This window comes from Tyto alba, unplaced genomic scaffold (genome assembly GCF_018691265.1).
Source record: "Tyto alba isolate M040663 unplaced genomic scaffold, T.alba_DEE_v4.0 Super-Scaffold_2, whole genome shotgun sequence".
Lineage (NCBI taxonomy): Eukaryota > Metazoa > Chordata > Aves > Strigiformes > Tytonidae > Tyto > Tyto alba.
In genome coordinates, this window is record NW_024881282.1 from 40,636,967 (window position 1) to 40,657,839 (window position 20,873).

General features: G+C 40.3%; 1 protein-coding gene and 1 long non-coding RNA gene across 4 annotated transcripts in view; one reads left to right on the plus strand and one right to left on the minus strand.

The window, feature by feature from the left end:
• The window catches only part of LOC122153377, a 28,755-nt gene extending 15,957 nt beyond the window's left edge, over positions 1-12,798 (plus strand). Inside the window, exon 5 of the long non-coding RNA XR_006165271.1 lies at positions 12,615-12,798. This is a non-coding gene — a long non-coding RNA (uncharacterized LOC122153377). The remainder of the gene's footprint in view (positions 1-12,614) is intronic.
• MRPL42 (mitochondrial ribosomal protein L42) lies at positions 2,745-10,900 on the minus strand. 3 transcript variants are annotated; one of them, XM_042791997.1, is made up of 7 exons: positions 10,857-10,878; positions 10,171-10,407; positions 9,263-9,425; positions 7,027-7,090; positions 5,914-5,998; positions 4,472-4,635; positions 2,745-3,240 (listed from the first exon to the last, which is right to left on the minus strand). In XM_042791997.1, exons 3-7 carry the CDS (start codon positions 9,342-9,344, stop codon positions 3,195-3,197), a joined length of 441 nt encoding a protein of 146 aa, XP_042647931.1. In that variant the 5' UTR covers positions 9,345-9,425; positions 10,171-10,407; positions 10,857-10,878; the 3' UTR covers positions 2,745-3,194. The 3 variants fall into 3 exon arrangements, with proteins under 3 accessions (XP_042647931.1, XP_042647932.1, XP_032866154.1); XM_042791998.1 differs by lacking the exon at positions 10,171-10,407 and having other exon boundaries at positions 10,857-10,900; XM_033010263.2 differs by lacking the exon at positions 10,857-10,878 and having other exon boundaries at positions 10,171-10,656.
• Positions 12,799-20,873: the final 8,075 nt, after the last annotated feature.

The window sequence follows — 20,873 nt, forward strand, 5'->3', positions numbered from 1 at the left end:
ACAGGCAAGTCCTGCAAAAGTACTTTTGACTCTTTGAATCCAACCACTTTCAGACCTGCAGGGGAGTTCCCTTTTCTTCAGTACTTACAGTTGAGTTACTGTGCAAGATTGCCTCCTGGTGGTAGTACCAAGAATCTGCAGAACAACGTAATTTGCACGTAGAAAAGGCAAAACACTGTTTTAAAAGCATGCTTCCTTTTTAAATTCAGGTCTAATTAAAGGAACCGAAAGAACTTTCTTTTCTATAGGACATCAAGATAAATTGAACTGCAATTTAAACAGTCCGAATGGAGGCCAAACCTTTTGATACTTGACTGAAACACAGTTTTCTCCTGGCATGCTAGTAAGCAAAGCCTGAGAAGACTTGTAGTGACACATGAAAAAAAAAAAAAATTCGGTAAGATATACCCAACTGTATACTAGCCACAGCAATGATCCTAGTTAGGTCTGAAACACTTAGTAACTAAGAGATACAAAGCAAATGGCTAAGTGCCTGAAATTGGATACAAAGACACCAGAGCAGAGTTACCATTCAGTGCATTCTATGCAACTGAAGTTTTCTAAGACAAACAAGAGCAACAGAAAACAGAAATCCCAAACTAACTTTCAAATGGAGTATTCTTTTGTGCAGAAGTGGGACGAGAGTCAAATGGGTGAATTTCTAATTCCAAGTTTTCAAGTGAAGAGAAGCAGTTAAAGACAGCTTTATGTAGTAGTTCAAGAACTAGAAAACCAGGAGGACAGCTTGGAATTACTGTGAGAGTAGGATTTTAATGAGGTTATGCTTCAGATGACTCAGGAAAGAGATTTGGTAGATGAGAACACAGAAAGATTGAGGATGGCAGTATAATGCAGGGAAAGATTTTAAAATACCAGTTTTATGAATTAATGTAGTAACAAAATGGCAGAGGGTACATGTAGCAAACACATGTTTTAGACTCAGTTTCCAGTAACTGGTCAGAAGAGAAAATACTTTAAAGATAGCAGTCTAGCACAACACGGATTTTTTTTTAGCCCTCAAAATGCCTGAAAAGCATCCAAAAATGTTTGAGAAACATTGAGAAATCCAACATTTTTACAGTGGTTTTGGATGTTTGATCATAGGGTTTGACAGGCAAGAACAGACAAATGTGAGAATGGAAGTGTTCCGTAAAGCAAAATGTCTTAATAGTATTAGGCAGGAATTAGCAGAAGTATTGGGGAGAAGAAGGGTGAAAAATAATAGACAGTTTCAGTTAACCCAAGGATATCTTTTCATTACACCAGAGTAAAAATCAAACAGTGACAAATGAGGTCTCAGCTTTCCAAAAATAAAGGGGGCTCAATTTTCTGCAGGGGAACATAAAACTCTAAAACATGAGAGGTAAGCTTCTCCCTTACGGACCAGTGTCAGTACCAGGCATCATTGGTTGACTGAAATACGAAAATTTCTTGTCCTACAAATTACTAAAAAATATTTTAAATGTTATATTCTAGGCAAAAAAGATTACTTTCATGCAATTGAACTTGCAGAGTAAGCAGTGATCCTTTTCATAGGCACAACAAATATTCCTTTGCGATAGCACGTTTGTTATCACGGGAGCAACACATCATATAATATGGAGCCAAAATCACTTGGCTGATGTAGGCTTCAACGTGGACTCAGATATCTTACAAGCATAACAGAGAGAATAATCAAAACTATTTCATGCTCTGCGATGATAAACCATTATCAGCTAACTGGCATTCAGATTTAAAAAGGCATTTTTTTAAAATACCACCAAGATAAATACTTAGACTAGCTTTATGTAAAATTTTCCAGAAGTATTTAAAGGCAGTCTTTTCATATGCCTCCAACATTAATTTTTTCACAATTAAAAGAAATTCAAGGAAAAAAGGTTATTTAGTAATGACTTTAGAAAAGTAAGTGTCCTTTATACTAACAATGACCAGGATGAGAGACTTTACATGGTGCTCCACTTCTAGCAAAATTTGTAGATAAATCACACTGGCAAAATGACAACTAACAGAAGCAACAAGAACCTTCCTATCTTATCCAAGTTGCTTAGGAAAGGAAATACAATCAAAATGTATGACACATATGGGATAATTATTTTCTGATTATTTATAAGGATCTGCTAAGAAGACTTAATGAAGTCACTGGGATCTCTGCAGAGGCACAATGTTCCAAGCTAACCCTCTCTATCAGCAGGATGATGACTAAAACTGCAGACTAAACAATCTTGTTTTCCCAAGAAAAAATTGCTAGATGGCATAGAAAATTATAAGGGCAGAAACACGTAAGCACTACAAAATGCTAAAGCTATGAAACAGAATCTAACCAAATTCTTTTAATTCAAAGTATTTTATATAAAAGGGCCAGTCCTTCCCCCAGAAAGAGCTGGGAGTCTTCACCAATCACCTTGCTGCGGCAAGGAACTCTTCCTGCCCTGAGCTGCAGCTATTCTGATTTATATAAAGACATGGCATCCTCACTGAACGGTTTGAAAAAAACAACACACACCCCCCAAACTACAAATGCACACAGAAGTTGTCAGCCATTTGGGAATGGTGGGTGACTTAGAAGGGTGAGTTATTATGCCATGGAAGCTAAAATTTAACCAAGTCGTCTAGTTTTCAGTACATGAGAGTAGCCTTAAATACAATCATTTGGCTGATGTAGAACAAAACATGGAACCAGATATCTTACAAGTATAAAGAAAAAAGCAAAACTATTTCACTGTTTCCATAAATACCTCATACAATATTTTTCATCAACACTTTATTTCATTAATACATCAGTATTCAATCTTGCCTGCCTTTCAATTACTCCATTTCTAACAAAAAAAAAATTAGCCCCAAAATAACACCAAGCTCCAACATGCCCAGTTGCAGACTTCCCATTTTGACATTATGTATTCACTTCACCAACAATAAGCCCCTGACTAAGTTTAATCAGAGCACTCCATCACCCCTTACATCCAGTTCTAAGGCTAGCACATTCACTGCCCGTGCAACAGCCTTTGCTGGCTCCTTGTTTCAGCAGTGCAGTTTTGTTTTTCTGTCAACTAGCTGAAGTAGAAAATAATAGTCAAATTTAGTCAAGTGTGTTTTAGTTATAATACTCTCATAGAATTGCCAAACATCTCACTTTGTAATTTTTATTTCTAATAAAGATTAACAGCAAAGTGTTGATGAACAAGAAGTTATCTTAATTATCTGTCTTTGGGAGGATTAGGATTCCTGCGTCTTCTGTGATACCTAGAAGAAAAAAAGGCATCAGTGAATACAAGCTTTGGACAGTCTTTGATTCTCCAGATATTTTTCCCCCTGGTGAGTGGTCTGGAGGTTACACACGTAAGCAAAACACAAGATACATGAGCACAACCCATCACCACTCATTAGATGTCATCTCTGTTGTTTGTGGAGTTACATAATGCTACTCATTTCTACTGCTACATCTGCTACAAGCACGCAATAATCCAATCAGTTCTACAGCCGAGTAAGTACAAAGGCTGCTGCTTATTCTTAATCCTTTGTGTGAAGTTAATTTTATTACATGGTCAGCTTTTCCTTTGGCTAAAATGATTGCTACAGAACAAAGACGCTTGATGTTTAAAGGAGTTATGCCAGACTGTACATTCAATAGTGTAATATTTTGCAGACAAACTAAAAAACAAACTCTTCACAACAAAAAATGATCCCTACTTTCCTCTTAATTGCCCACACTAAAACAATGAAGATCCTGTTTGATGCTCATTAAAGTGACAGCTACCCTCTGGCCATAGAAAGTTCTACCATTTCATTCCTTTTATCTACTCCCAAAACACAGCAATTAAAAAGTTTTCTGTGGGAAAAAAAAAAAAAAGCCTGTATAAAGTCTCCATAGCTATAAAATTTGCAGCTACCAAAAAATGTAGTAACATTAACTGAAAAGGAGTAACACAAACTAGAATGGCATTTGTTTCCAGGGGTATATCTGAATGTATATAGTTCCTCTTTAAGCTCAGTCATGCATATTTGCAACTTTCCACCTCCTGTCTTTCTCACAAGGCACACCAGGGTGCACTTTTCACCATTCCAATAAAAACCCTCTACTACTCTTAAGCCTGAGAATCATCCCATTTTTTCTGAAAAGTTGTTAAGGTATAGACAATACATGTTTCCAAGCTGTATTTGGTTATGTCCATTGAGGGTATTTTATAAACTAGATTCTCTTACGCAACTTTAGTAAATCACCTGAACTCGTAGCTAACTAGATGGTATGAGAAATTTCTACTCTGTGACATATTTTACAAAAAAATTTGCAAAGGCTACCAAAGGGGCAGTGTTAAAAAAACCCTTATGAAATAGAGTCTTCCATTTACAAAACGCAGCATTTAATATTTCATGTAGTAGCTCATGTGCTAACACTATGTCTCACATGACTCACCCCAGGTTGAATACGGTCATTAAATTATTCCTTTATTTCCCTTGAAAACAAAATACTTACTGTCCCACAGGATACCAACGATGTTTTGTTGTGTAAAACATTTTGCTGAGCTCTTCAATTGTAGGACCGCTATCATTCTTTAGCTCTTTTTCATTCAGTCTGGATTTCAAAACTTGATCAAGGGTTTCTTCTTTATTATTCACTGGATCTGGCCGTGGTATGGGCTATAAAAACAGTAGTGTATATATTTTCTTTTTCTCCTTTTTTCTGAGAAAAATCAAAGTGCCGGGCTACATAGATAGCATTACAATTTACTCTTAATAGCTGAAACCAACGGAATATAGAAGAATGCCTGTAATGGTAAAGGCTGTTTACCACACACCCCTCCATCCCCACCCCCACCAAACCCACCCCACTGCAGGGCAGATGCCGAGAAACTTCTAATTACCCCAGGTGCTACAGCTGATTACCCTGCCCCTAAAATCAGCACTGCTGTCATCACTATGGCTGATCTCATCCTTACAATTCACTAGCTGAATCATAAACCTCAGTTCTACCAGTACAAAAGTACTCATACTATTCCTATTTAGCGATTTATTCATAGTGACAATCATCGCTAGAAAATCTTCTAGATGATTTGTACCTTGGAGAAGAATGTCACTTCTTAATTATTTGTGCATCTGCTAAGACCAAGATGTTTGTTCTCAACCTGAAACCTAACTACTAGCAGCATTACAAGTATTTTTCCCTGGTTTAGTCTTTTACATCTGTTTTTCCTGAGATGTGCAACTGATAAATTTTCAAATACCAATATGTAACTTGCAGGCAGAGTGCTAAAATGTTTTCAGTTTTCAATAAAGAATTTTCACATTGGCTACTTCAGCAATGTAGCTACCATTTGCAATATTTTACTAGCACGTGAGAACTGGAAATGGAAACAAAAAAAGTACACTAGAAAAGTTTATCTAGACTTACTTTTGTCAGTGTAAAAAACACACTGAAAGTACTACTGATAGAAAAAAAAATATTTAAAGTTTTTTCTGGCAGTTATGAATCTGAAGCACTGAATGGAATTTAAAGCTCGAGTTGAAAACGGCAGCACTTTCTATCCTCTTGCCCAGACTGCTGCATCTGTACATAGCAGGACACGTAAACTATAACCTGCATTTCAAACACCCTCTCTGAGGAGTACACTCAGACACTAGTTTTCTCTGCAGTGCACAAGTAACTGAGTGCCTCATTTAATTCTATTTGAGTCACCATACGCCATGGCACCTGAACATTTCTTACTCTGCAACTTTCCCACAATTCAACTAAGAATAAGGTCCTCCTCATGGCAAGCAGCTATATTCATCATTCATTTACTTCACACACATGTTAATCAGGTACTAAAAAGTACCTCAGTATTTAAAATTTTAAAAAGATGCCCCAAAGACTCAAAATTATGAACTGCTTATGCCTTTACAAGAGTAAGAAATACAAATGTGTACATTTGGACATACTTTTGTATGCTCGTATGGAATCTCAAGCGAAGGGTGGTAGCAGACAATTGTCTTCAAATCTGATGTCACTGCAAGTTCCACTTTGCTATAAAAATAAAAATTTGCATTCAAATATATCTCTTACAAGTTTCAGAAATGCTGAGCAGCCCGAGTCCCAAAGAAAACCAGATCTGATCCTGTGTTTATGAATTCTTAAGAATCTTCTATAATATAAACCCTTATAAAAAAAGGGCCACAAATACATCACCTAAACTTCCTTTTCTTCCCCCTCTCCCCCCCACCCCACCCTAGACATCTTCATAGTTTGTTTTGTTTTGGGTTTTTTTGTTTTTTTTTTGCTTGAGAAGAAAAAAAGGGCTAAAATAAAGTAAAGATAGCTGGAAATATGGATTGGAAAAAAAAATCTTTAACACTTTGAATAACTGCATATAAATCTGTAGCAACAGTTGGGGATAATTATCTCTAGGACAAGATGCCTTTATGAGAAGTATGGCACCTACAAAAGAAAGAACAAGCAACAAATGTCTATTTGGGGTTCCAACTTTTATATTTGGTAAAAGATGATGAGCATGACGAACAGTAAGTCCTACTGAGAGGTTCCCCAAGAGAGTATGACTGTCTTCTCACCTTCCTTCCTATTAACTTCCATGACACGTTAGCTTCCTAAAACCTTGTATGACATGGATGCTGTATTGCTCACTATATTTGTATCATCTTTTCCGGTTTCTACTCAAGTTCCCTGTGCAGCAGCACAAAAAAACCTGGACTTTGTCTTAATGACAAGCGTCAGTGAAAATGACTGCTTTTAGCTACTTTTGCTCTTCCACAAACAAATCTGATGGGGTACTGGGCTCATCACCACATTTAGAATGAGTCCTGCATGACTTTTCATTACACTCATTGTTTTAAATACTAACTTCACAATCATTATGATTGGAACCAGTACTTTAGTTAAAATTATTACATATATATAGATATATGGAGATATTTATGTATCTCCAAAAGTGGCAGAAGATATATTTGATACCATTATACGACAATTTCATGACAGAGAAAGTAGCCCTGGAATAAACGTTACATGAAAAGGCCACGCAACAAAGCACGTTTAAGTACCAATTGTAGTCTTCAGGGAGGACTGAGTAAGTGGATTTATGGCAAGCATGATACACAGCTCCATCTGCAAAAAAAAAAACCACATAAAGAACATTAAAAACAGAGCTGTGCCGAATTTAAGGATGTTTACATTCTTGTTCCATTCTGTTTTAATCAGGGATTATAATACTACTTGGGTTTAGATTAACAAAACCCAAATACTGTCTAAATAGAAGTTCACTTTAGTACACAGATTATAGTGCAAGCAAAAGAATACAGTATTTAGGTAGCTATTGCCTCTGTTTACCTTTCCAATTGTATTGTTCTCCTAAGAAAAATCACAGTATAAACAAAATACCTATAGATTTCACCATTAGAGCATATCCTTTATATGAGTAAATAACACTACACCTTATGACTGAGAGGGAAGATCATAATTTCATTCACAGCAATAAAGAAGGCAAACAGCACGCGGGACTGTACTAAGTGGACTGAGGGAAGGGATCATCTCCTTCCATTCAGCACCTGCTAGACCACATCTAGACACTACGGCCAGTCTGAGGCCCTTTAAGAAAAGACAAACTCGAATGACTCCAGCAAAGGTTCACCAGGTGGTCAGGGGCTGCCGCACCTGCCCTGTGGGGAGAAGCTGCGGGATTGGAGCTGGCTGGAGCCTGGGGCAGAGGCGGTTTTGGGAGAGACCTACCAGCAGCCCCCAGTGACTGTGTATGAGGATTGGGGTTACTGAGGAGAGGAAGCCAGTCTGTTCACAGTGCTGCACGGTGGGAGGACATGAAACAACACCCGTAAATTGAAATGAGAGGCTCTGACTGGATCTGCAGAGAACTGTTTTCCTCATGAGGACAGCCAAGAGTGGGATCGGGGCCCAGGCAGGTTTGTGCAGCCTCTGTCCTTGGAGGTTTCAAAGACCCAGCAGGACAAAGCCCTGAGTGACCTGGTGCAATTGAGCCTGCTTTGAGCAGGAGGTCGGACCACAGATCACCCAAAGGCCCTTCCAGCGGAATTTTCTCACGCTTTCATTCCTGTTTTTTTCATATAATCATTTAGGTTGGAAAAGACCTTTAAGATCATCGTGTCCAACTGTAAACCTAACATAAAGTATGTAAGTGTAACAGTCCCTCATATAGGAACCATACCACAGGCACCCTGCCTTACACAAGCACGTAGGCATGCATGCCTAAAATGGGCCTGGGAGGTGCCTGTAGTTGACTTTAATGGCAAACCCCTTCCTTTACGGACAGAACCTGACACAAAATCACCTGTAAGTTTCTGAGTCCAGTGAAGCCTCTTCTACCACTACACTTGAAGAACTAAATTACGATCACGAGAACTATGTCTAAGCACGTTACGAGCCTTCTGTTTTCAAATAAGTCATACAAAGTTTTCAACTTTTTTCTGACATGTTATTTTATGTAGCCTGTCTTTAGTTTTAGTACAAATAGGATTTTTCTTGCCTGTTTATAATGGAAGGGGAGAATATTCAGTGTGTCAAAATTAGGAAAGCTAAAAAAAAAAAACAAGAAAATTTCCCTCTCTGAAGTATTTTAAATGTAAAATTCTTAAATTCAGATCTAGCCAATACATTTACATATATATATTTTAGATATAAAATTCTAAAATTTAGATTTTCTGTTAGCACTTCCATGCTTCAGTTCTTACAATTAAACCATTCTTGGTTATTAAGAAGTTGAGTTCTGGTAAAATATTACTGCAAATAGTTCGTATTTCTTTCCCCTCCTCGCCCACTAACCTCTGAAATGTAACATGTCCATTATATTTTCTCAATTCCTGTCTTTTGTACCACCTTTACGATCTCATCTATATCTTTCTACTGAGATCTAAAACATGAACAAAAGTTTAAGAAATAACATTGCCTGTTTTCACTTGTTCTCTGTTCACTGTTCTCTGTAATAAGATTTTACTGTAGCTTTTTCTCACCACTCTTTGTAAGTCTGAAAAAATAAGTTTAAATCTTCAAATATAATCAGTGGTAAGAGGGGGTGGTATTTACAAGCTAATTAATAGATTAGGAGTGTCATATGTGGACCACAGAAGCTTTAAAAGAAAAAAAAAATCAATATATCCTTTAATTATTAGCAGAGAACACAGAATATCAGATTGATTCTGTTCAAATAAAAATTCACTTCCATGCTTCCATTACTTTAAAAACAACAGGAAAGAGGCTCTCAAATAACAGATTTTAATATAGGACTTCTACAGTTTCATCGCTACTTACTCTGCAGTGGGGCCTGCTTAGAGGTTGCTGCTGAACGCATCCGAAAGCAGCTGGACCACAGAGTTCTAAGCGATGCTGCCATGCTGACAGCAGAGAGGAAACCAGTCCCGGACAAGATGGAACTCAAACAGACACTGTATTCTTTTTTTCTGCAGAACACTCTCTGGAAGAAACCAGTTTCATAACTGTTCAGGGTACAAAAGACTGATAATTTGATGTCTCTAATATCTTAAGGATAAATAACATTTGTGCAGTATATTCTTCACTATTTGTCAATTGTTTATAAGTCTGTATTATTTATCATACTAGCACCTACCTCATTAACAGTCATATGTGGTACGAGACTTTACTTACTGAGAGGTACTCTTTGAAGGTACATCATTAACTTTAAAAAAAGCTTCCAAACTTGGGTCGTCTCACAGGTTTTCTACTGGTACTCACCTACCTAAGTTTTGCACCCTTCCTTCTGCAGGCTCCACAGAATTATTCCTGAAACGTGCTTTTCTTGTTCACAATGTAAATATCATGGTGCAGTATAAAACCAGAAGTACTTATAAATAACGCCTGCTGTAACAACTGTCTAGATGCAGTTGGTTTCAATCCATCTCAAGGGCAATATACCTAAAAGCTATGAATTACCATTTAAAATACCTTAAACATTACTCCAAATTTCAGAGAAGCAGAAAGACACATAAACATCTTAAGTTTTGTCTACAGAAAAAGTTTCAAAGAAAAACTTGTAACGATGCTTAAAAATCCGTAACTAGAGACAGTTTAAAGACACACTTGCAAAAAGATATAAAAGAAACAAGACCTCTTTAAGACTGATTCGTATACAGCTCTTCAGAACATCACTAGAAGCGCACATTTTCCAGTTTCAACAAATAACTGTTCATCATTTTCTTTACCTGGGGTAAGTGCTGCTGAAGTTAGAGAACACTAACGCAGCATCTCCGGAGCTGCTCACGCCCTGCCTCTGAGAGCTCGTTAGCGAAAGGGGTGAGAGGAGTACGGCGGACCCCGACCGCCTCCTCAAAGGGCAGGGTCCAAGGACCAGCCCGTTCTTGGCCTCACCTCAAGGACCAGGACCGCTTAAATCGGGGCATTCCCACCCCTGAGACAGCACACAGAAAACTCTCAGAGGCCTGCCAGCAACAAGCAGGAATACGAAACCTGACACTTCTATTATTAAAGAAAATATTTAGCTTAAAAAAATTAAAAAGAAGTTAATCCGTCAAAGAAAGCACGAGAGTAGCCGTCATAAAAACAGATCTCCGGGTTATTAAAAAATAAAGGGAAGCAGAGTGCGAAACACAGCGATTTAACCCCTCTGAAAGTACAAACCCTCTGCCCCCGGCCCCTTTAGGAGGCCCGGCCTGCGGCCCCCGGCCCCGCCCGGCCCCGCCGCGTCCTTAACCACAAACCGGGGGCCGGGGAGCGCCGCGCAGCGGGACCCGCGGCCGCACCCCGGCCCGGCCCGGCCCGGCCCGGCCCGGCCCGCGGACAGGCGCGCTCTCCCGGCGCGGAGCAGCGCGCAACGCCCGGGCCCGGGCCCCGGCACCGCGCAGCACCGCGCAGCGCAGCGCGCACCCACCTGCGCGGCCCCCGCCGCCCCGCAGCGGCCGCGGCGGCGGAAGCGGCACCGCGCGCCCTTCCGCTTCCCGCGGCGCGGCGGGAGGCGGCGGGCGGGACGGCCGGGGGGGGGCGCGGCTGCGCGGCAGTGCCTGCGCGGTCTGCAGGAGCTCGCTCTGTGCAGCCTGGCAAACCTTCGCACCACCTGTAGCACCTTTTCTTGGGGGAACGCCAGGGGTTTATGTACAAGAAATAACACATTTCAGATATTGACGGCGTGCAGAAAACTCACCTGAATGCCCCAGGTACGGTGCTGCTCTGGGGCTTCTTGATTTGCTTCTTTCAGAGACCTGAGTAGCAAACTGCTTCAAAAGCAGTGTTATATTTACGCAACATTGACAAAAGACAAGAAGTAGAAATAAAAAAACAATTATCAGTCCTGCTGCTCTAGTACCTGAAATAGCTCCAGCGCTGTAGGCTTTCACACGCCCAAGAAGCATCTCTAAGTCAGTCACATCAGTCACCTGTGTCTTGATTCCTTCCACAGAATTACTCTTTTGGAGAGTCTTAGATGATAATGCCTCCTGAAAAGGCTGCAGCCCCTTCCAGATATCTTCAAACCATTGCATCTTTTCTGGTTGTTGGCTGTGGTACAGAAATTTCACACAGTCATCAGTGGAAGCCTCACAATTTCAGCAATTTCTGACTTTGTTCCGTAGCAGCAGAATTCTAGTTACGCAGATAACTTCCAGAAGTGTAGCAGGAGTGTAGCCAGAAATCACTAGTCAAGACCTGATCATTCCCATTAGCAGTGGCAAAGGTTTATTTTTGTTTTTCCTGACAATGGGAGGTGGAAAACATCCACTCTGGGTTTTCTTGCGATATTAGATTCAGTTAAGCCATAGAGAGAGGGGGCAGAGATGGGCCAAAATGTTTTACATGCTATTTGGAGAGATGCAGCCAAGGTGGGAGGTCACATCTCCACTATAAGACAGCTCCACATTTGTGGAAATCAGCTTCCTCCTACATTCCCATCAGGTTTCTGTGTGCAGCTACAGAGGGGTCTGATCTGGGCTCAGGCACCAAACAAAAGCAGCACGGTTCTGCCTATCTTCTGCTGTGTACCAGCTTATTATTCCCACAAGGAAATCCTTGTACTAGAACGAGGGCAGCCCTTGGATGAAGAACTGCCTTTTGAAGCTGAACACAAGTTTTACTGATGGACAAAGAAAACATGTTGAAGATTTGAAGCTCAAGGACAGTGTTAACAAAAATAAATAAATGGTTATAAACTGTCTGAAACAAGTATGGTCTGGAAATTGAATGAAAGGAGTGAAACTACATTTAAGGAGTGATCTTCAGGAATATCTTTTCCATAGGCATGGAGGGGATAAACAGTTACTTCAAAGTGGTTCTTGCCGAGTTTATGACCAGGAGCAGATTGTGACAATGGGGGAACTGCTGCTCAAGACTCTTGCCTTTCTCCTGGATGGCCTCAGTGTGACAGAGCGACGGTGCCTCGGCACAGAACACTGTCACGTGTGCTACCTGTGTGCGTTTGTGCATGGACCTGTGACACAAGCACGTTAAGCCTTGTTCTAGTTCCCTATGAAATATTAAGTGAAAATAAGGCTTCTCTGACATGTCTCAAAGGTGCTCATGACTTAGTTGTCATATCTCCTTTAAAAGATTGCCTAAACTCAGTGATGATGATGATGACTGCGGTTGACACCTCAGATTCTTAGATGCTTTCTCAAAAGGATATTGTTCATCCATGCAGGAGACAAAAATTCTTTGCTGTCCAGTGCAAACCTTGAAATGAACTCCCTTCACAACTGGAGACCACTGCAAATCGAACCTGCTTCCAGTGTAAGACACATTTTTTTTAACTTATGTTCTCTATATTGAGCAGCATCTGTTAGAAAAATTATTTTTTAAAATCCTTTCACTAGCGCCTTAGAAAATTGCCCTCTCCGTAAAAAATACTAGATCTTGATATGCTTGAGGGTATTAGTCATCACTGCAATATAAGCCTTATGCGGTGCTCCTACATTACTCTTTCCTATATCAATGTATTTGCTTTTATCAAGACAATTTTTTTTAGTCTTCAGTGCCATATGTATTTTCTGAGAACCGCCTACAGAAACATACTCACAGGTATGTGTGGTCTCTTCTCAGACACAAGTTTGAAAAAGTAGAGTTTCTGATGTTACTAATGAATGTGACCAACAGTCTTCCAATGGTGGGATTTTATAGGTTGGTGGTATTCAGCTGTTAACAGCTAATGAGCTAATTCATCAATGAGATTGTAAAGAACAGCAGAAGGTCTTGAATTTTAAGTTTGGTGGGGTTTTTTGTTTTTGTTTTGTTTTTAATAAACCTTGCATCACATGCCAGTTGGTACTGTTTGTTTCCAATTACTGTTTTTTTGTTGTTTTTTTTTGTTTGTTTGTTTGTTTTGTTTTTTTTTTTTTTTTTTTTTTTCCACGTAGCAAGTGCTACGTGGTTCTCTGGGGGGAATTTCTAATTCCAGACAGGAGGGCAGCTACCAGGAGGATTACTGGTATCTGTTGCTTAGTGCTGCATCTTTAGTCTTCTCTTTCACGTCACTGCAATGGAGTATCACTTTCAGTGTTCATCAGAAATTGTTAGCAACCTTCTGTCTCTTGTGTGAACTCCCCGGCAGCGAAGACTTGACAGCCCTCTGGAATCTTGATTCACAAAACAGCTTTCACTAGATTTTTTCAGATTGCCTGATTTTATACCCTCACTGCATAATCAGTCTTAAATTAGAGATAATCTGTGGATATTCCTGTAATGGTTTTATTCTGGAAATGTGTGCTTTTAAAACATCACTGTAATGGCAAATCTTGTAACTTAAATCTTGGTTCTAAAGGTTGCAATTGAAGGTACTGCAGAACTTTGGTTTTATTTTTTTTTTAAATGAAACCACATTCCCTGTTAAGCTTCCAGGCTATTTTTAGATGGTTTCTATAAAAAGATTTTCTAGATGAGGTCTACCCCCTCCTTGACACATAATGTTCTGCAAGTCTATTCTTAGAAGCATGTTCTGATGGATTACAACTTTCTGGTAGGGAGACGGGAATCGCTTCAGGACAGCTCAGAAGCGTGACTACAGACTTCTCCAGCATGTCTGCAGATGGGGTTATTAATAACTGCCAACGGCTGTGCTTGCTTCAGCAGGTTGTAGACAGCGAAGAGGAGAGGAGCTGCTCACTCTATATTGGTTCAACAAAAAGGAGGTTGTTCTCTCCATTAGCTGCAGGGATACTGTGGAGGCACTAACTGTGATGGGTTGCAGACCTCTGGGATTTCATGTCTTTAAAAACCTGGAAGGTTTTGTTTCTAGGTTGCTCTCTGGCTGAAGAAACAACATCATCTGTTCTTACTCAAACTGTCAGTTACAAACTTGTCCAGGAAATATTCTAACTGTTAAAACAGTTGCCCTATAGTTAGGCAACAAATGCTGTGTAGTAATGAGGGCAGGACTACGTTGGTTGGCTCTGTTTGAGAAGAACAAATTTATAAATCAGAGCTGGCAATTGGGTTGGCGTGGGTTTTGTGTAAGCAGTTACACACACACACACACACACACACACACACACACACACACACACACACACTCTCACTCCCCTCCCTGTTGTGGGAAATGGAAAATTGGGGCTTGGCTATTCTAGCTCTTTTGCCGCAGCGGCATATTTAGGAAAATGTTTCATAGTACGATCATTCAGGCTGTTCATTAGCAAACTGCATATAATAAATATTTATTTTTCCATATAAACTAATGTTTCAAAATCTTCCAGAAAAAAAAAGCATTTCATTTCCTTTGTTTCCTTTAAAGATGGAGTAGAAAAGGTACTATACAAGCATACCAAGAAGTGAAACTGAATTTGTGAATGGATGTGTTTCTTTTGTTGCAAAGGTGGTGTCTTAACAGTGGAGATGGATAAACCTTCACTCCTGAAATAACATATCTTAATCTTTGTGAGATTATTGTATAAATTTAGGATATGAATTTCTAATGAGACACTGTAGTCTGGTTATGGTCTTAATTCTCAAATCTTCTCAAGTTATGCTGTTGCCAGACAGATTTATATGTTTTACATCAACCTGTAAACACGCAGAGTAAATGTCAACACTTATGTCAATAGGCTATCTTCATTCTTTAGCAGATCACATGCCATCTCATCACTGGTCCATCCAGTTACTGGTAAGGAGTCAAGCTGCAACTACAAGTAACAAATGACAAACCTAAAATGCTTGTAGTGGTTATATGCAGCCTAAATAATTTGTGTTCTTGTTGATTACTGTAGTTCAAACAGCCACTTAATGAAAAAAAAAAAATAATCAAAAGTTATTTGCTACAGTGGGGGCTCCTACTCACAGTGTCCCATTCTGATGTCCTAAATTGGTAAAACGTATAACTGGTGGGGTTTTTTCTTCTCTCAGTACAGTTTCACCCAGTACTGCCAGTTAAGATAATTCAGAAATTTTCCAGTGACTCTTACAATTAGTGCTAAGTGAAAAACACTGCACTCCGTGCCTCAGTTTCCCCATTTGCACACAGGGATCATGATGACTCTTGTAAAATACTCGGATTGACTGAAGAACATGTTTAATATAAAATCTAGATATTACTGTGAGAATTTGTTCTGTATGTGTATGGATGGACATCTGGGTTTTTTTGCTGTTGAACAGAATTTCTACACTACTTGACCAAAATATAAAAATGCTTTTATACAAAATAAAGAATCTGAGGTTTGAAATAGCATTGTAATTGCAGTAAGACTTTTATAAGATTGCAAAGCGGGGTAGGAGGAGGAAGTAAGATTAGTTAGCCGCAGGCTCAGCTGGCCTGGATGCACCCACTCAGTGAGTAACTTGATGACAGCAAAAGCTGTCATAGGAAGATGGTCAGCAGCTGTGTTGAATTGTTCTGAGAGTATTAATTGCATATTTGCAATTATTTGTTTACTTTTTTCTGCCAACAGTGGCATTGTAGAGTACTTTGTCATTGAATAAGGTGGTTGCCTAAATTTGTTCTCAGAACTGCTGTAATCCCAGTGATGATACAATGGTCACAGATTTGTGGGAGGAAGAACGTGCTCTCCATCCTGGCCTTTGCATTGGTGTGGTGGGACAAGATCAGCTCAGCCAACAGAGCAGCTCACTGCTGTGGGAAGGGGTAGTCCTACATCTGCCACCTCTCACTGTTTCCTTACTGCTTCTCTTTGCCAGCTCCAAAGACTCGGTGAGCTGCTCAGAAAGGTAACTCAGCTGAAAAAACCCAACCCCATGCCCCAATAGATACATACCAGTGGAAGGAGGGGATCAGGAATATAGGGCAGAATGCAGGGAAATGGAGCAATGTTGCCTGCAACTTCTCCAAAAAGGTAAGAGGCATCCAAAGTTGGATTAATGACTCGTGGATACTACAAGGGGCAGTTTCACTCCCACTTGTGTTGCTTACCTTTTGTTGTCTCTGGTGCTTGCTAGACTCCACTGTAAGCCAAATCAGTTCACCAGTCCAGCAGAAGACAAGGCTAAATGGCTGTTTTTCTGCGAAGTTAGTGCATTGAATCAGCTCAGCGGAGTCTGGCAAGTCCCAGGAATGAACAGTCGGGGAAACGCTGTGCGTGAGGAAGGAGTAAGATGGGAAGTAAGAAGTCCTCTTTTTGGCAGATTGTCTCAGCTGCCTGATGTAACTTGACCTCAAATATACGGTTTCACACTATCCCTAATGCAGTGAACTACAGACAGTCAGTCCCCTTCTCACACCCCCAGGTATGCATTCCTGTCCCCTTTCTCGTGCCAGATCTACACAGCTGTGTGACTGCCTGTGGTTCACATCAGCTCACTGCTCACGCAGGATCTATTCACGCTTTTGATCAGCTCGTCTTCCATGAGATCAGGATGCGAGCTGAGGGAGCAGCGGTGTGTGGCAGAGGAGGAGGGCAGGAGTCCTCTTTAGCAGCAATGCAAATAGAGCGGCGTAACCCTGACATGGAACTACACCCTAAATAACCACTGTGGAGGCAGGCCTTGGTGGAGCTGGGCTGTAGGGATGAATTCTGATTTAAATGGAGACTACGGGCGATACCAATCGTACTGAACACTGTACATAAGTTTCCTCTGAAATGCAAATATAAATGTTGCTTTATAAAAGCCAACCAGTGGCACAGCAACTGTAGCGTGACGAGATCGCTTTTCTAAAATGAACCTGTGTTTTCAGGCTCTCGGAACTTGGATGCAAAACATCAGAGAGCAGCAAGGGTGGCACTGCTCCCTCAGGGTGGGTGAGCCGGGAGCCGAGGGCACCCCAAGGCGAGCTGAGCGGTGACCCCACCAGCGGGGCACAGCCCCACTCTGTCAGAGGCAGGCGAGCAGAGCAGGGGCGGTTACTGCAGCGGGGCCGATCGATGGTCCAGGGATCATCAGGCAGGACACGGTAACGGGCCAGGCCTGAGGCTGGTCCGGGAGCCCCCGAGAGCTGGGCTGGTGCAGCTGAGGCGTAGCGCAGGAAGGACTGAACACCCAGACCCCTCAGAGGGTGAGGGTGGAGGCCCCTGTTGAGGCCGTCAAAGCAATTAAGGTCTATTTATGCACTTGGCGCCCTGACACAAAGCTGTGGAGTCAAAATAGCATCTAACAAGGCCTCTACTGATCTAAGGGCAGTACAACCACCCCCAGTCCTGTCTGATATCATAGAACTGTTTATTGGCATATATCTGACAAAATACAGGCATCAAATACTCCCAGATTTCCTCACATTCTGCCTGAGATGCAGGATTTATTTCAGGATATTAAGGGAGCAAACAGCAATTGCTAATTCTAAGACAGGATCAGACAAAACTGCAGGCAATAAGTCTACTGAAAAAATTCAATTTAATTTAAACAAAAATATCAATCTAAATGACTTCCAAACATATAGCATCTTAATCTTTCAGCCTAGAAAAAGAAAAATACGAGGTTGAGTCAGAGATGGTAGCTATATAAAAGAGGATGCATTACTTCTTTAATTACAACATTTGGGGTGAAAGCAGATTTTTTTTACCATCAAACCTTTATTTTACAAAAAAAAAAAAAAAAAAAAAAAAAGAGATGGCGGAAACACTCCGCAAGTTTTGACAAAATACACATGTAGCACCACGGAAAGCTAATTTTTTGGATCTACTTATTTTCTCCTCTCTGTCCCCTCTCCCATGCCCTCCAAGAAACTTTTATTCTTTTTTATGTGGCTTTAATGGCATTGTCATATGTTTGATGATATATGTGGCTTTGAAAAACTGTATGGATAAAGAATCCATGTGCCATACTGCTCAAAATAAATAATCTAGCAGAGAAGAATAAATACATTTTAGCAACAACCTTGAACTCCAGAGCAGGAGTGCTGAAGTACTACTCTACCCAGGGAAGCGGAAAGCAGAAGCATGCTAGGCTGAATGACCCGTGGTGCTTCCCCAAGGATGTCTTCCAAGACACATGCCAAGTGGAGGATATGCACACTGAGTGGCGCAGGCAGCAATCCAGAACCCAGTTACGGTAGCAATATTGCCTGAATGGAAAATCCTGAAGGACAGGGGTGGACACTGGAAGGTCTTTGGGTTTGGAAAGCACCTGGAAGATGTAAGAACCTCCATGGGGTATGCCTAGCACGAGGAGATAAAGCTCCCCTGGCACTTATGTGTCTTGTTCCAGCTCTGATTCAGAGGATTAAGTTGCCTCCTTCCGGAATTTGAGAATGCTATAAAAGAAGGACAATTTTTGCTATAGCTTCTTCTGGAAGATATCCCTTGGCACAGAGAAAAAAAAAAAAGAGTAGAAGAAGGCAGAAACAAAGAAAAAGTAGTAGTTCATCAAGCAGTATAACAAAATACATTGGTTTCTAATTACTTTGGTCTTGAGGATATGGTGCAGGGAAGATTCTTTAATGTCTAATAAAGTGTTGGAGTCATGAAGTCTTTCTCTAGTGGCCAGCAATATTTTTTTTCCTCTGTCTTCCTACTTTCATAAAATTCTCAAGGAGTTGCTGTCTTTCATAACTAATTGCTTCACCTCTCCAACTGTATCTTCATATTTGCTTGATGCTGGCAAGTGCATACAAGGGTTACTAGTATAGGACAGGAGGGTGAAAAGGGATCATTTGGTTTAGGTACCACTTCTGGTCTTGGTCCCTAAACTGCCTATTGTATTATGCGAGATTTATACAACATGGAGAGAACAATTTTTAAAATAACCTAAATATTTGCATTCCTTCTACATATGTCAGTATACCTGCTAACTCAAAATGAAGGCTCCTACTTATAACTGGGCGTCATAGCAACATGATTACAAATATTTTCAGTTATTCAAGAAGTTTCTCAATTATATGGATGTTAATTTCCTCTTCTCACTAACCTTCTGTCCTCATTTTTTCTCCTGACTCCCTAAGCAAAGTTTGCTGTAATGGTGTTTCTCAAAAGCAATTAGATTATATACCCCATGTGCATGCTGCTCAGTGGTAAGCAGTAATTTATATGGAGGTCTGCACTGCATTGTGGTCATCACTAAATGTTGTTAATTCATTTACACCAACCCCACAGCTCTCCCAAGTGACAGATGATTTGAGAAGGCATTACTGTATTTAAGCCTTGTAAAATTTACTGCAAAGTAAGCCTTCATTTGTGAAGATCTGAGTTCTAGAAACAGGCACTAAATACAGCCTCAAAATCTCCCTATTGAACAAGGATTGCTTGAGAGCAATTTTAGTACCACACAGTTTCTAAACCCCTATATGAGCTCAGGACTGAGGATTGCATTTGCCCATACAAAAAACATTGTGTACTCTCCACGTAGACTATTCCTGCAGAGGGGTGGGAAGCTGTGCTATAGTAATTTGGAAGAGGTTTCACATATCTCTGCGTGATCTCACCTATCTGAAAAAAAAACCTCAAACGCAAAATCAATCAAACTGAAAATCACTAAGACTGCTGCCACCAGAATCAAACGGTAAGGCACTGTGCAGCCTCAGGAGAGCCCTACCAGCCCAGATTATAATTGTTTAATCTAAGGCACCAGATGTGCTACAGATAATTCAATATCTATAAAGCTAGGAAAAAAAGGCTAACATCCAGCTGATTAAACACATTATCTTACTATCTTTTCCTTACAGCATTTTTTTTTTTTTTTCTCCTAGAGATCAGCTTTTCACTTTTTTAGGTTAGATGGTAATTACTGTGAAGGTACCAAGTATACAAAAGTATCTACTTAGTCTAGTTTAATAGTAGCAACAGGTTGTAATAATTAAGTAAAAAGAAAAATCCACAGTGAAAGAATAGTTCTGTGTGTAACTAGCAAGACCAGATTTTGCTGAAGGACCACATCTAAACCTGGCCATTTCACATGCTAATGCATGGAAATGAACTCACACATCTCCACTGCAGAACGAGAGGGTGTTATTGATTGCTGATTTACGCCCCAATTCTGCAAATGTGTTTTCACACACTTCTCTTGGTGCAGGTTGCTTCACTGTTGAGTGACTTCACAGAATGTAATATCCAGAACATTAGGAGAGCAACTAAGTGTTTAAAGGGCTGCAGATGTACGCAAGAGTTCAGAGATGATAGGTTTTCATGGATTTACATGAAGTTTGGAATTACTGAGGTATTCAACAGCTGGGGATATCCAACAGTGTAGAACAACCCTGTACTTGTTAGTTGGCTTCTACAGTGCCAATGGCTTAGTGAGGATAGAGAAGAAAAACTAGGTGAGTTTTTAGGTAGGATTGTGGGGAGGGTGAAGGAGGGAGGCATACCACTCTTCCGACACGTGCTTCGTGTTGTCGTAACCATTGTGTAATAATATAGATGCTTAAATTTTGGGATATAGAACATTCGTAGTATCAGTGATAGGAGTGTTTCAGCAAACAGAGTCCAGATTTACCAGTGTCAGAGAACCTTCCATTCTAACCGTGTACAGAAATTATGTAGATAATCTATAAATTGTTTTTAAACTGGGAGAAGACACTTGGCAGGGAATC

Excerpts from the sequence above, each read along its gene's own strand:
- MRPL42 (XM_042791998.1), bottom strand. The coding sequence starts at position 9,344 with ATGGCAGCATCGCTTAGAACTCTGTGGTCCAGCTGCTTTCGGATGCGT. Across the intron at positions 5,999-7,026 it reads CTCCCTGAAGACTACAATTG|CAAAGTGGAACTTGCAGTGA; the intron begins GTACTTAAACGT and ends TTATTTTTATAG. Across the intron at positions 3,241-4,471 it reads CGTTGGTATCCTGTGGGACA|GTATCACAGAAGACGCAGGA; the intron begins GTAAGTATTTTG and ends TTTTTCTTCTAG.